Source organism: Phascolarctos cinereus, unplaced genomic scaffold (genome assembly GCF_003287225.1).
Source record: "Phascolarctos cinereus isolate Bilbo 61053 unplaced genomic scaffold, phaCin_HiC Scaffold_726;HRSCAF=1367, whole genome shotgun sequence".
Taxonomy (NCBI): domain Eukaryota; kingdom Metazoa; phylum Chordata; class Mammalia; order Diprotodontia; family Phascolarctidae; genus Phascolarctos; species Phascolarctos cinereus.
In genome coordinates, this window is record NW_027556098.1 from 380339732 (window position 1) to 380354090 (window position 14359).

A 14359-nucleotide genomic window follows, 5' to 3' on the forward strand; every position below is an offset into this window, starting at 1 on the left:
TCACAGAGCAAATCGGTGAGAGGAGAAGTCAAGCCTTCTAATGTCGGGAGTGAATAGGGTAGCCTAAGCATTCTGCCATCCTCTGGGGGTGGCAGGAGGAGAGCAGAAGGAACCCTGGACTCTGGTCTCAGACTTGGACCCCAGGCAGGGGAAGTGGGGTCTGGAAGTCCAGGGGTGGGGAACCTGCAGCCTCTAGGTCCTCAAGTGCGCACCCCCGTGACCTGGTCAGAGGGGGCCATAGGGTAATGGAAGGGGAAACAAATAGATGGAGGTGGCCATGCACTCACGGTCCTGAAGGCTGGTCCTCTCAGTTCTGACGTTTGGAGGTGGGCTGCCAGAAACATTGGTCTCATCCAGATCTGCAAGAGAGAAGGCCCAGTGAACCCCTACATCTCACTCTCCCAGGTTCACCCCTCCCTCTTCCCTCACTTTGTTTTTTTGGGGAGGCAATTGGGGTTAAGTGACTTTCCCAGGGTCACACAGCTAGTAAGTGTCTGAGGCTGGATTTGAACTCAGGTCCTCCTGACTCCAGGGTTGGTGCTCTATCTACTGTGCCACCTAGCTGCCCCTCCCCGCCCTTTCAATTAAATTTAATTCCAAGTTGAACTCTACTGCTGCTTCGAGTCATTTATTCCAATTCAGTTCAAACAATATTTATTCTTCGCATCTTAGTAGGTAAGAATGCAAGAGATCACTACCCACACAAAATCCCCCAGGCTGGAGCTCATGGGGCTCGTTGGGCCAAGGCCAAGGCCAAAGGTACCACCTCCACTGGAGCCATTTCATCAAGAAGTCGACAAGCAAGTATAAAGTCAGTCAGTCAGTCAACAAACATTTAAGTGTCTACTAAGGCACTAGAGATACAAATATACAAAAAAAAGGACAACCCCTGCCCTCAAGGAGCTTACATTCTACACACGTACCCAATAAATACGAGGTAATTAGTAGAACAGAAGAAGCATGTAAGTGCCTACTGTGTGTCAGGCACTGTGCTAAGCGCTTCACAAATCTCATCTCATTTGATCTTCGTAACAAACCTCGGAGGCGGGTGCTATTATCCCCATTTCATAGTTGGGGTAACTGAGGCAGAGGTTAAGTGACATACCCTGGGTCATGCAGCTCATAAGTCAAATTTGAATTCAGGTTCTCCTGACCCCAGGCCCAGTACTCTCCCCACTGTAGTACCACCTAGCTGAGGCGTAAGTAGCTGAGGGGGATCATGAAAGGTTTCAAATAGAAGATGATGCCCGAGTTGAATTTTGAAGCAAACAAGGGATTTTAAGAGGCAGAGGTAAGGAGGGAATGTGTCATAGGCAGCTAGGTGGTGCCAGAGCTCAGAGAGCGCTAGACCTGGAAGACGAGTTCAAATTTAGCCTCAGACTCGCTAGCTGTGTGATGCTGGGCAAGTCACTAAATCTCTGCTTGCCTCAGTTTCCTCAACTATAAAATGGGGATAATAGTATGTACCTACCTGGGCTGCTGTGAGGATCAAATGAGATAGCATTTGTAAAATATTTTGCAAATCTTAAAAGAGTTACATAAATGCTAACTATAATGACGATGATAATTATTCTACAGCATGGGAGACAGAGGCAGTTGTGCGTAAGGAAAAGCTGGAAGGCCATTTTGGTTGTAGGGTAGAGTGGTGAAGGGAAGAAATATATACATATACATATACATATACATATACATATACATATACATATACATATACATATACATATACATATACATATACATATACATATACATATACATATACATCATATACACACACATATACATGCATACACACATACATACATATACACATACACACACATATATGTATACACACACATATACATATATATCAAAGCTGAAAAGGTAGGTTGGGGATAGATTATGAAAGGTTTTAAATGCCAAAAAGAGAGTGAAGGTTTAGTCCTAGAGCTGATAGAGAATGAGTCACTAGAGTTTGCTGAAGAGAACTTGACATGGTGTGGATCATGCTTAAAGAAAGTGCCTTGGGCAGCTGAGGATGGATGAAAGAGGCGAGAGACCCATTGGGTAGCTCTAGCCTTAGCCCAGCTGAAAGGTGCCGAGGACCTGTCAGCATTAGGTGAAGGGATCCTCGTTCACTGGAGATAGACTGGATGCCAGGTCGGGTCTGCTGTCTCATGCATGGGTGTTTGAGCCACGGATGCGTAGCTGGGGATGGTCTGGCTTCCCTGTAGTCTGATCTCCACAGGACTTTCTCTGCTGCGCCAGAGAAACCTCTTCCCCCTGGAAGCTCACTCCGGCCCTTCTGACATTGAAGTCTTCTCCATCCCTGTGACCTCTGCCTCTGATTGGCTGCTTCCTCCCAGAGCCTCCATTTTAAGGAGGCGGCCCAGGCCACAGATGCCTTCGTCCCTCTCCAGGCCAATCTGGTTGACTCATCTCTACAGTATTTTCTCTACTAGGCCCCTGATGGGCTCAACTCCTCTACCTTCTCCACCCTTGGCTCCCCTTTTTAGCTTCATTTTATGGGTTGTCTTTTCCCATTACAGTATAAGCTCCTTGAGGGACTGTCTCTCTTTCTGCTTGTATCTGTATTCCCAGGACTTAACTCAGTGCCTGGCACACAGAGTAAACACAATTAATATTGTTGACTGACCTCTGGACAACAGGAAACATGGATAACTGTACTGCCTATTTCCACTACTGAAGACAAAAGAACTCAGAGCTCATGTTCCAGTGATGGTGGATTAGAAGCAATGTTTCTCTGGAGATGAAGGATATTGATTACATTCCTAGAGATTTCAAAACATCCAAATATAATGTCATCCCCCTTCCCCCTTGGCCTTTTCCTTCGAGGTTTTTACAGTGAGATGGAGTTGGGCTAGATAATCTCTAAGGTATATAACATTCCATGTTCTAAGATTCCTTCCCATTCTGATGGTCTCTTTTCTGAGCCCCTTCTCAGCTCTGACATCCTGTATTCTAAAGGCCCTCCCAGTTCTGACATTTTGTGTTCTAGGGCCCCTCCCAGTCCTAACATTCTATGATCTGTGTTTGGGAAATGTTCTGTGAGCTGTTATTTGGAAGGTGATATCTAAGTGTCAAATCTCAGTGGTGTCTAGTGTGGCATTACCACAAACAAAACCTTGTATAATTTATAAACCTCATGTGTACCCCCAGGGCCTGACATTAATGATGTTAAACTCAGGAGAAGCCAAAAACCACAGGAAGTATACTGCAAAGAAATGTGTTTTGGAAATGAGACTCAGCAAAGCAGAGTGGGGCAGGATGTGGGAGGAAGTATTTCTCCCATGATGAGAGGAACTGAGGTGGAGATGTCTAACTACTTCTAAATCTACCTCCCTAATCCCCTGGAAATTCACCTGCACAGCTGGCTAATGCCAAGCACTGGGGTCCTTGAACTGCTTGCTTGAAGGCTAAGCAGAAAGCCTGGAAGCCCATTGAAAAGCCCTGGGCCTTCCCTCCATGGGCATGGTCAGACCCATTTTATAGCCTCCTGGAATGTAGAGAAGGACCTCAAAGATGGGCTCAGTCCCTTCTCCCAGGCTGCCTGAGCCATACTTCTCCCTGCCAGGAGACCCAGACCTATGTCCTTGGCACTTTTGGGAATCCTGACTTTCTGTAGGGCATCACCCTGAGACTTACCAGGAACCAGAACCTCTTTCCTGACTGACCTCTTCACCCCAGCCAGCCAGTCACCTTGAGGGTCCTGAAGTAAGCTACTGACCTTTAGGTTTGGCAAAAGCCAAGAAAGGTGTTAAAATTTTCCCTCCAGCACAATGACACTTGGCTCTAAGGTGACTGTGGAAGGAAGCTGGTTTCAAATTCAGAAGCAGCTGATATGGTGACTAAGAAGGAGCAGTGTGTGTGTGTGTGTGTGTGTGTGTGTGTGTGTGTGTGAGAGAGAGAGAGAGAGAGAGAGAGAGAGAGAGAGAGAGAGAGAGAGAGAGACAGAGACAGAGACAGAGACAGGGAGAGACAGAGAGAAAGAAGAGAGAGAGAGAGAGAGAGAGAGAGAGAGAGAGAGAGAGAGAGAGAGAGAGAGAGAGAGAGAGAGGAGACAAAGGAAGTGAGCACAGTGGTGCCAAACATCCCTTGATGGCTTACTGATGGGCCAGCTGGGCCCCGTCTCCTCTCCCTATCTGCTGGCTGCCAACTGGAAGGTGACAAGCAGTGGCCAGGTGTCCCTAACAATGGAAGACTTCCAGGGAAGGTCCTGAGAGTTGGAGAGCCTCCAGCATCCCAGGGTCTGGCTTGGCCTTCCCTCTGCATTTAGTCCCAATCAGCTGGCAGCCTGTCTTTGTGTCTGTCTCTCAGGCCCTGTGTGTGTGTGTGGGGGGGTTAAGAGCCCAGGGTGGGAGTGTGAGAAGGAGGTTGGCAAAGACTGGGTGGATGAGATGGGCCCTGGAGTGATGGGGCTTTCCACTGGGTAAAGGAGGCTGAAGGTTGCTCCCTCCTGCTACTTGTCTGCTTCACTGACAAGTGCATTAGCCAGAAATCAGGAGGCCTGGGTTCTAGAACCAGCTCTGCCACTAGCTAGACAGAGAATTTTAGCAAGTCTATTCACCCTCCCCCGATTTCCCAAATGTAAGAGGAGAAGTCAGGTTACATGATCTGCCACTCTCCCTCAGCCTCTGTGCAAACATTTTACGTCCCTTCTGGCCCTCACCTTCTGGGCTCCTAAGGTCCAGTGGAAAGAGCAGTGCACGGGGGGAAGGTTGAAAGTGGAGTTACAAAGTCTCAGTTCGAATATCAGGTGTGCCACTTAGTACTCGTGGGAGGCAAGTGACACCACTTATCTGGGCCTCGGCTTCCTCATTAGTAAAATGAAGAGATTGGATTTGATGACCCCGAGCCTCCTTTCAGCCCTAAATCTATGATTCTCCCTGCTATGACATTCTGTGTTCTCAGGCCCTTTCCAGCTTGGACGTTCTCTGTTCTAAGATGCCTGCCAGCTCTGATATCTCTCCCCCCCCCCCAAGGGTCCTACCGCTTTGGACATTCATGAGTTTCAAAGTCCCTTCAAGTTCCAACATCCTGTTTCATGGTTCCTTCTAGTTCTAACATTCTAGGTTCTACTGTCACATGTTCTAACATTCTTTTTTTAAGGCCCTTTCCAGTTCTATGATTTCTTGATGTAGTAAGCCCTTTTCCATTTTCCAAACTTACTACTACCCACATCCCCTGTACCTCCCTGGTAATCCCTAGAACTGCATTTCCTAGCCACTCCCCAGATAGGCATCCTGAGAATTTTCTCAACCTTCTGAAAAGAAGTTGTCCAGCTCTATGTGTAGAGAGTCAGCCCTTGGAATTGTAGGGTCATTCATTTTTAGAGAAACATTACTTGGAAAGCCTGAAGCTATCAGTATGTCCTATCCTCCCTATTTGTCCATCTGGCAAAAGAGGGCCGGGGAGAAGAAGGCAAGATTCCATTGGCTGCTTCTAGTGGAATCAAATGAAAAATTAAATGTGTTTACACCAACATACAGGTCACCACGAACTCACTTGATGGCAGTCCTGCCATCTAGTGGCCGACTCAGTAATCAAAAGACCTAATTCTTTGCTTCCAGGCCTGCAACCATAAAAACAAAAACATTTTTAAGGTGAATCAAGGCTGATGAAACACTTTCTTGACAACAAGCTTGTGGGGTAGACTGTGCATTGCTTTGATGCTTTGATGGGTCTGTGCTTTAAACATGTCCCATTGTGGGCATTCCTCCTCCAATGATGCCAATCACAATTCATGCATGCTAGTAGCCCAGAGTCTACAACCTCCTGTAAATGGACCACAGAGAGTCCATCCAAGGTGCTGAGGGCCTCCAGCAAGTTCTCTGGATATTGTATAGATAACCAGAGGAGCACATGGGCTGTCCTGTGGTCCTTCCTCTCTCTTTCTTTAGAAACCATCTACCCTAATGCCTTCATTGTACAGTTTGAGAAACTGAAGCTCAGAGATATTAGAATGACTTGCTCATGGCCATGTTCAAACAATTTGTAGAGTTAGGATTAGAATCCATACTTCCATACATCCCCTTCCACCTGATAATAAGCCTACCTTTTTTTTTCCAGTCACACAGTTTTCTACAGCAATTCTCAGGTATGATCCATGATTGGTAAAATGTATGATAGCCTGCTCATGCCCATCATGCACTTTTCCATTGCCCTTTGAGTGACCATCTCACCTAACTCTGGAGTCACTGTGTCATTCTTTGACTTGAAGGCACATCACATCACTGGGAGAATACCAGTCTAAAAAGATGGCCCTTTATCTTAAGACTGAGGTAATTAAAGTAAGGCACTGTGTCACTTTCCAAACACAATCCAGACCACTTTCTTCCTCTTTTTGACTAGAGCCTGGATCATAGTAGTGTCTGTCCAAGATGAAAGTGCTGATGGATTATATATCCAGCTATGTATTAAGCATTCTTCATTGACTTGGTATTTCCTGTGTGGACAGGTAGATTGAACTCTTTAGATGGATTATGGATGTCATTTATAAAATTCTGCAGAGTTCTGAGGCTTGATATAATCAACACAGTGCTGTCCATAAATAGGAGTGTTTGGAAGACCTCACCATGGAGAGGGAACTTCTCTTGAAACTGGACTCTACATCAGACTTCTCCGTGACAGTGACACTTTTGGTGAGCATATGTTTTCCTGATTCATGCCTTGTTTGATATTAATAATTAGATGTTCATCAAAGAAAGTTGACTCTGCTATTAAATCTTTCAAAAAAATTTTTTTGAAACATGTATTGAAGGTACTTTTGTTGGAGTAGAACCTTTAAGGTGGGGTTTTGTTTCACTAAATCAACTTTTTAAAACAGCCAACAAACACTTAATACAGTAGGATCCTTTATTCTCTACATTATTTAGCCAACTTCAGTGTGATTGTAAAGATGTCCATGGAATATCTTCTGTGGGAGTCTGTTACTCTCCTACGCCATCTGTTAAGGATGCTCTTCTTGTGTATATAACTTTTTAATATAAGAACTTTGTATAGATAGGTCAATAGATGTATTAGTGGTCTGTAGGTACTGGTATTCTCTTGGTTACCTCCTTTATTTTTTGTGATGATACAGCCTAAGATTTTTTTTTTTTGCATAACTGGTATTTTCCTCTCTTTCGCATCCCTTCAGAACTGATTCATCAATGTTTTCAAAACTGGTTCTTTCAGTACAGAAATCCTGTGTATACTTGGTTCGGGGGCCTAGGCTACAAATAACTGGAGATACAGGTAGAGCTATTGTTTCTTCCGGGTCCTTGGGTATAGGCACAAAGAAATAGGAGGAAGCACAGGGAGCCAAGGAGAGAAGGATTTCTGTTGTTGCTGTGGGGTTGTTTCGGTCATGCCTGACTCTTTGTGCCATTTGAGGTTTTCTTGGCAGAGATCCTGGAGTGGTTTGCCATTTCCTTCTCCAGCTCATTTTATACATAAGAAACTGAGGCAAGCAGAGTTAAGTAACTTGCCCAGAGTCACATGGCTAGTAAGTGTCTGAAGCTGAATTTGAACTCATGAAGATGAGTCTTCTGACTCCAGACCTAGACCTGTCCACTGTGCCACTTAGTTTGCTCTAATGGTTGGACTCCAATGATTGAATTTAGGTAGTGTGGTATAGTGGAAAGAACACTGTCTCTGGAGTCAGAGGACCTGGGTTCAAATCCCACCTTTGATGCCCACTATCTGTGTGACCCCGAGGTGAGTCATTATACTTAAACCTGGGCTCCAGTTTCTTCATCTGTAAAATGGAAGGTTGAACCCCAAGGCCAACGAGGTCTTTTCCAGGCCTAGAGCTAGGAGCCTATGAATATGAACATAACATCATTAGTGCCTCTCTACAAAGTTGGACAAAGCCAGGATCTCTACTCTGGGTGTACTTGTTATTATCAACACCTCCTCGTATCTTGTTCAATGACTGTACCCTGGAAGAAATGATCATAATCTTATATTTCTATAAAAATTTATGGTTTATGATATACCTTCCTCTTGAGTTCTACAAGTATATAAGTATATATATGATGGTTTTTATAGTTGGGTTATCTGAGACTTAGGGTAGAATTGATTTGTCCAAGGTCACAGGGCCAGTAAGTTTTGGAGTTGAAACTTGAATCAAGGTCTTTCTGAATCCAAGCTTATATTTTTTTCTTTTCTATCATGCTGCCTTCCAAAGTGTATACAAGAAGTTAGGCTTCAGTTTTCTTATCAATAAAATGGGGAATTTGGCCTGATGGTTGCTAAGGTCCACTCTAGCTCCAAATTCTATGATCCCATGATTCTGTCTCTGGCTAAGTTCTTGGTTCATCTCAGGGTATTATCAATGCTGATACCTCACATCAGTCCTCTTTTCAGCCAGATTACTTCAGATTCCTAACCTTCACCCCACCTTCCTGGATTCTTGATCTTCTGCCTTCTCTGACCAATGACCATTGTCTGGCTTTTTCTGTCCCTGCACCCACTGGGTAACCCCTGACCTATATCCTTACTTAGAGCCCATCCTCACATTCTTGCTGGAATAGTTTAGTCTGTGGACATGGCCCCAGGATCACAGCCCACAGTTGCAAAAAAAGCCAAACTTTGGTAGATAAAATGAATCAAACAAAGTATTGGTCATCTCCTCAAATACACCCTATATCTTGCTGGCTGATCCAGCATTGACCTCACGTCTGCCAGAGTCTCTGCTCCTGAAGCCAATTTCTCTCTCCCCTTTTCTCCCTCTCCCTTCTCTCTCTCTCCCTCCCTCCTTCCCTCCCCCCCTCTTAAAAACAAATAAAATTAGATAACAGTTTGTAAATTTTGTTTACCACATTGATAGCTATTTTTGTTCTGTTTTCTTTTTTTTAACTTTTTTCCCATCAAATTTCTATTTTTGTGCTTAACTTGGGTATTATTCATTTGTTGTTTTCCTGGTCGTTTTTTCACTTGCAACCAGTCATCCTGTTATCTCATCCCCTTAAGATTTCAGCCTCTGAAGAAACTCTGTTACCAACCCAGCAACTTACTCTTCCCTGGCTTCTTTGGAACCTATTCCTCTTCTCCAGGAGGGTTCTCGTTTTGCCCCTTGCCCCAACTCAGATAAAGAATGACCCCTTTCAGTGTAATATTTACAAATCCTATTTCTATAACTCTTCAAGATTGCCATAGTAATTTCCTCACAAAACCCTTGTGAAGTATAAATATCATCATCCTCCTTTATATGTAAGAAGACTGAGGCTCAAAGAGTGTAGTTCCCCAAGGTTACACAGGAACTAAATATCTAAGGCAGTATCTAAGTATCTAAACCTGTGTCTTCTGGCTCCAAGTCCATTTTTTTTCCTCCTCCTCCTCCTCCTCCTTCTTCTTCTTCTTCTTTTCTTCCTTCTCCTTTCACCTCCTTCTTCTTTTCTTCCTTCTCCTTTTTCTCCTCTTCCTCCTCTCTTCTCCCTCCTCTTCTTCCTTCGTTCTCCTTCTCTTCCTTCTTTCTTTCTTTTGCTTTCCCCCCTCCTTCTTTCCCACCTCTTTCTCTTCCCCTTCCTTATATCTGACATTAATCTAGAACTTTAAGCTATACCAAGCACCTGACACAAGGCACTTATTTAATGTTCACAAAAAGCCTGTGATGTAGGCTGTTTGTGATCTCAGTGATTTGAAAGTTCCTTTGAACTCTGCAGATCAAAACCCTCCATCCCCACCCATCCCATCTTATTCTCATCCACATCTTCCCTAAAACTTCTCATGAGGGTCTGACCAACATACTGGGAAAACAAAACAGAATTTAAATTGTTTCCCCCAACACCACGGGGTACCAGTAGGCGCACTGTGGTTGTCCACGCTTCATCTTGTCCGCCTGCCATTGGGCTGTCCGCTCTTGCCAAACGTCCAGCCCATCTATCCACTCTCTCTATCACACAATTCTCTGATGACATGCTTTATTCCTATTCTTCTTGGGAGTTCCTCATTGTTTATACATTGCAGCCTGCTAATACCCACCATTGCATCTTTCCTTTGCTCTCTGGATGATGTTTGTCTCTAATTTTTTAGAAGCAGTGATATTCTAGGTCTTGTTCCTATGCTGTTAACACTGGTAAAATGTTTCTATTGAAAAGAGGGGCATTTGCTGTTATGGGAAACTTGGAGTCCATTAACAAGCTCTGCATTTTCCTGAAAGCGATTCGCGCCACTTTCCTTGTCAACTCTGGGCCCGGTTCATTGTATGTTTGTACCATCCCTGATACACCCTGTCCCTGACACACCCTGATACTCGTCCCTGACAACACCCACTGTGGGACAAGCTCTAGAGGGTATTCATGCAGACACATGTTGAACTCTGTGCAACAAACATTATGCATCCACTTGGTCTTTCCTGTGTGGATGTTTGGGCCAAATTCCCCTGAGTGATTACAGGTTTCTTCAAGGAGGTTCTGCATTCTCCCAGGCTCTTGGGACTTGAGGTACCTAACACAAGGTTATCCACAAACAGGAGTATCTGGGCGACCTCACCATCCACAGGGTTCTGTCCTTGACCCAGACTGCTACACCGATCTCTCCCACCACAGTATTAAATGGATATGTCTCCCTATTTTATGCCTTGTTTGATGTCTATCATCAGAGGGTTATTAAAACAGGGTCATTTTTGTTACATCTTCCAAGGAATCCTGGGATATCTTGATATATGGGTGAAAGACAGTTTGTTGGGAAAGAGCCTGGGAGGTGGCATTTTGTTCTGCTGAGTTCAATGCTTTTTTTGTAACAACAACAACAAATACTAGGTACATTTATATATCTCTTTAAAGTTTGCCAAACAATATACACATTATCTGATTTGATTAACATGGAATCATGTAATCAACAAACGACAAGCCTGGTGGGATCTTATATTCTCTTCATCTTTCAGTAAGTTGTGAGGCGGTAAAGGTGTGGTCCATTGTGGACTGCTGATTTCAAAAGCCTGCTTGCTCCCTACTAGCATCGCACTGAGGACGTCCTCAATTCCTGTATAAATGCTCTTTGTAAAGCTTTGGCACAGATAAGAAAACAGGCATGTAGGCCAGAGGTTATTGATAGTTTCTGTCACTTTTTTGAGTATTACCAGGGTCTGAGTTTTTTCCCCCTTTACCTTTGATAGATTCCTCTCTGTCGGATGGGGGGCCAGGGGAGGATAAAGACAGGAAGGTGTAAGGATGACTCTTCAGAGTCAAGTCTGGACACCTGAAAAGATGGTGGTATCCTCAACCCAAACTAGATTACCAGGTGCTGAAGTGTGTGGGAGACTAGTCATTCCAAGGCTCACAGATTTAAATTTAACTTTGAAAGAGAAAAGTGGTATAGAAGGACAGTTTAGGGGAATGTGAGTTTTTACTTAAGATGGTTTTTTTAAGGTTGGGGGAGACCTGGGCATATTTGTAGGAAGCAGGGAGAAAACCAATAGATAAAGAGATTGAAGAATAAAGAGAGATGGTGGGGAATGTTAGAAGGAGGAAGCTCTGGGAGAAAAGAGAAGGGATGGGGACCCACTCTTCATTGGAGACCAGAGCAAAGGAGAAGAGAATAGAAAATGATGCAGAAGAATTTTGAGGTATAGAAGAGGAGAGAAGATGGTTGGACTCTATCATTAAGTAGGAGGCAAAATCCTTTGCTGAGAGGAAGGAAGGTATAGGAGGCTTGACCAAAGAAGAGGAGGTTTAGAACAGCCATTTTAGGGAGAATAATGGTGAATCAATCAGGGAAGAGAGGGCAAGCTGATATTTGATAACATCAATTCTCACTGGCCCCATTCAGCAGGATTGTGTGACTTCCCCCAGTGATACTTAGCTGGGCTTGAAGAAGTGGAGAAAGCAGATGGTGGAGGTCACCCAGAGCTGGGATTTGATAAGGCATGAGTGATGATAGGACAAGAGAACAAGGGATTCTGTCTGTAGAGGATGACGTTTAGTTGTATTGGTTAACCACAAGGTCTGGATTTTCCTTTCATCTAAGTTTTCACTCCTGGAGACTGAGGGCCAGGAAATGAGGGCCGAGAGAGGGAGAGGAGGGCGGGCCCTGCTGAGATCAAACCTGGACACACTAGGTCCCTCTCTCTCCATCCCAGGCCTTTTTCACATTACAATAAATAAACTCACCATGAAATCACTGTTCCAATATCTGCCCCTGCCCCTAATAATTACACTATAAGATATACAAAGCACTTTTCCCACAAAAAGCCCCCAATGAGATAGGTAAGGATTATGATTCCTATTTTACAGAGGAGGAAACTGAGGCACTAGTAAAACAACCTACTGTCACACAGCTGGCAATGACAGGAGGCAGAATTCAAATGCAGACCTCAGGTCTCCAAGTCTAGAGTTCTTTATGCTACAGATTCTTCATTTCCATTAGAGGCAGGTAGCCCTGGAGGCTTCTCCTTTGTTGCTGGAGGAAGCTCCTGAACTAGGCTGGCTCTCAGGTTAAAGCTCAGGGCATGAAAGGAAGAGAAGCCCCTGCCCCACCCCCCTTCCTGAATGAGCTCAGCCAGAGTGCTCTGAGCCCTCCCAAGCAGGTTGCCCAGGAAATCAAGAAGAGATAAGGCCAAGGTCTTACTTAGGCTGTAGAGTCCACCGTCCGTCACTAGGTCCTGCCTGAAGATGAACTGTGCTTGCTTGAGATTGATGGCTAACCCCTTCTGTTTCTCTTTCCCCATGACTGAGGTACTCAAGCTGCTTGATCTGGATAAACTGCCTTGACAAGATCAACGGAGATGGTTAGTGTCCATCCCAGTGTCTCCAGAGTGGGGAGAAAAGAGGTCAAAGGGAGAGCGAGGCACAAAGGTACCCACCCGGCATCCTATCTTCTTACTTCAAAGAATCATAGACTTCTAGAGCCTTGCATGCGTGTTGGGGGGAGGAAGAGTGTAGAACAGGATGTTAGTATCTAGAACGTTAGGGCTAAAAAGGACCTTAGAACACAGAATATCAGAGCTGGGAGGGGCCTTAGAACACAGAATATCAGCGCTTAGAGGGGGCTTTAAAACACAGAATGTCAGAGCTTGGAGGGGCTTTGGAACATAGAATATCAAAGCTGAAAAGGACCGTAGAATACGGAATACCAGAGCTGGCAGACACCTTAAAACAGAGAATCAGAGCTAGAAGGAACCTCAGAAGAGAACACATCAGAGATGGAAGAACCTTTATAACACAGAATGTCAAGTTGGAAGGGACCTTAGAAGGGAGAGTGGCAAAGATGGAAAGGACTTTAGAACATGGGACATCAGAGCTAAAAGTGACGTTAGAAGGGAGCGTGGGAGAGTTTGAGAATATAGAATGTCAGAGCTGGGAAGGGAGGGCCATTAGAAGGTAAAATACCAGACATGAAGATGACCATAGAACAGTGCCTGTTAGAATATAGAAAGTCAGAGCCAAAAGGAACTTTAGAAAAGAAAATGTTAAAACATAGAACACAGAATGTTACTGTTAGAGTTGGAAGACTCAGGACACAGAACGTTAGTGTTAGATGACTCGGAACACAGAACATTAGTGTTAGAGTTAGGAGACTTAGAACAGAGAACATTAGCACTGGAATGGGTCTTTAGAGATCACTTAGCCCAGCTCCTTCATTTTACATCAGAGAAAAATGAAACCCAGAGAAGGGAAGGGATTTAGGCAAGGTCACCCAGCTATGTGGCAATGGCAGAGCTTGGACTGATAATAACAGATCACATTTGTAGAGTGATTTGTAGTTTACAGAGCACTTTTCTTATATTGCAACAACCTTGTTTGGTAGGTAGTACAAGTGTTTATTATTATCCACATTTTACTATTTTCAAAGGTGTTCCTCCCAACAGTTTTATGGTGAAGGTGAGGATTATTATGAAGATAGAGAAGTGGAGGTTCAAAAAGGGGAATGATTTGTCCAGGGCCATATAGTTAGAAAGTGGGACTTGAACCTAGGTCTTGTGATTTGAAATCTAGTGCCCTTCGAATGACACCATGGGTTGGACTGGGGTGAGTCAAAGTCTCCACGGCCCTCCTCGTATATTGTGTTCCTTCTCTGGGTCCCCAACCTCAGCCCCATGGCCCACCCCTGGGTGTAGGCAGCCCCTTGCCAGTCCCCTTACCTGTATTGGTGTATTCCACCATGGTGGGCAGGTAGGCCCGGCTCTTGAGGTCCATGGGCACAAAGGCTGTGTATTTGCTAATGACATTGCAGGCTCTGCTGGTGTGCACGGCATTTGCCTGGTATCGATGGCCAGAACCTGGCAAAGTGTAGGAGTTGGAGATTGAGGGCAGGAGAAGCTCTGATCACAGTTTCCCCAATTGGAAGCTCTGCATGTTATACCCTCCACCTTTCCAACTTCATTCACTCCCTCTCTCTGGGTCCCCTCACAACTCTAGTATTCTTAGATTCA

General features: G+C 44.6%; 1 protein-coding gene across 3 annotated transcripts in view; it reads right to left on the reverse strand.

The window, feature by feature from the left end:
* Positions 1-14359, reverse strand: part of VWA5B1 (von Willebrand factor A domain containing 5B1) — a 131066-nt gene that overhangs the window by 19153 nt on the left and 97554 nt on the right. For 2 of the 3 annotated variants that reach the window (XM_020973183.2, XM_078145640.1), the window contains 3 exons: positions 14069-14206; positions 12556-12693; positions 288-359 (listed from right to left, as the gene is read on the reverse strand). In XM_020973183.2, coding sequence (XP_020828842.1) covers positions 288-359; positions 12556-12693; positions 14069-14206 — 348 coding nt within the window. The remainder of the gene's footprint in view (positions 1-287; positions 360-12555; positions 12694-14068; positions 14207-14359) is intronic. The other variant, XM_078145641.1, reaches the window with a different exon arrangement.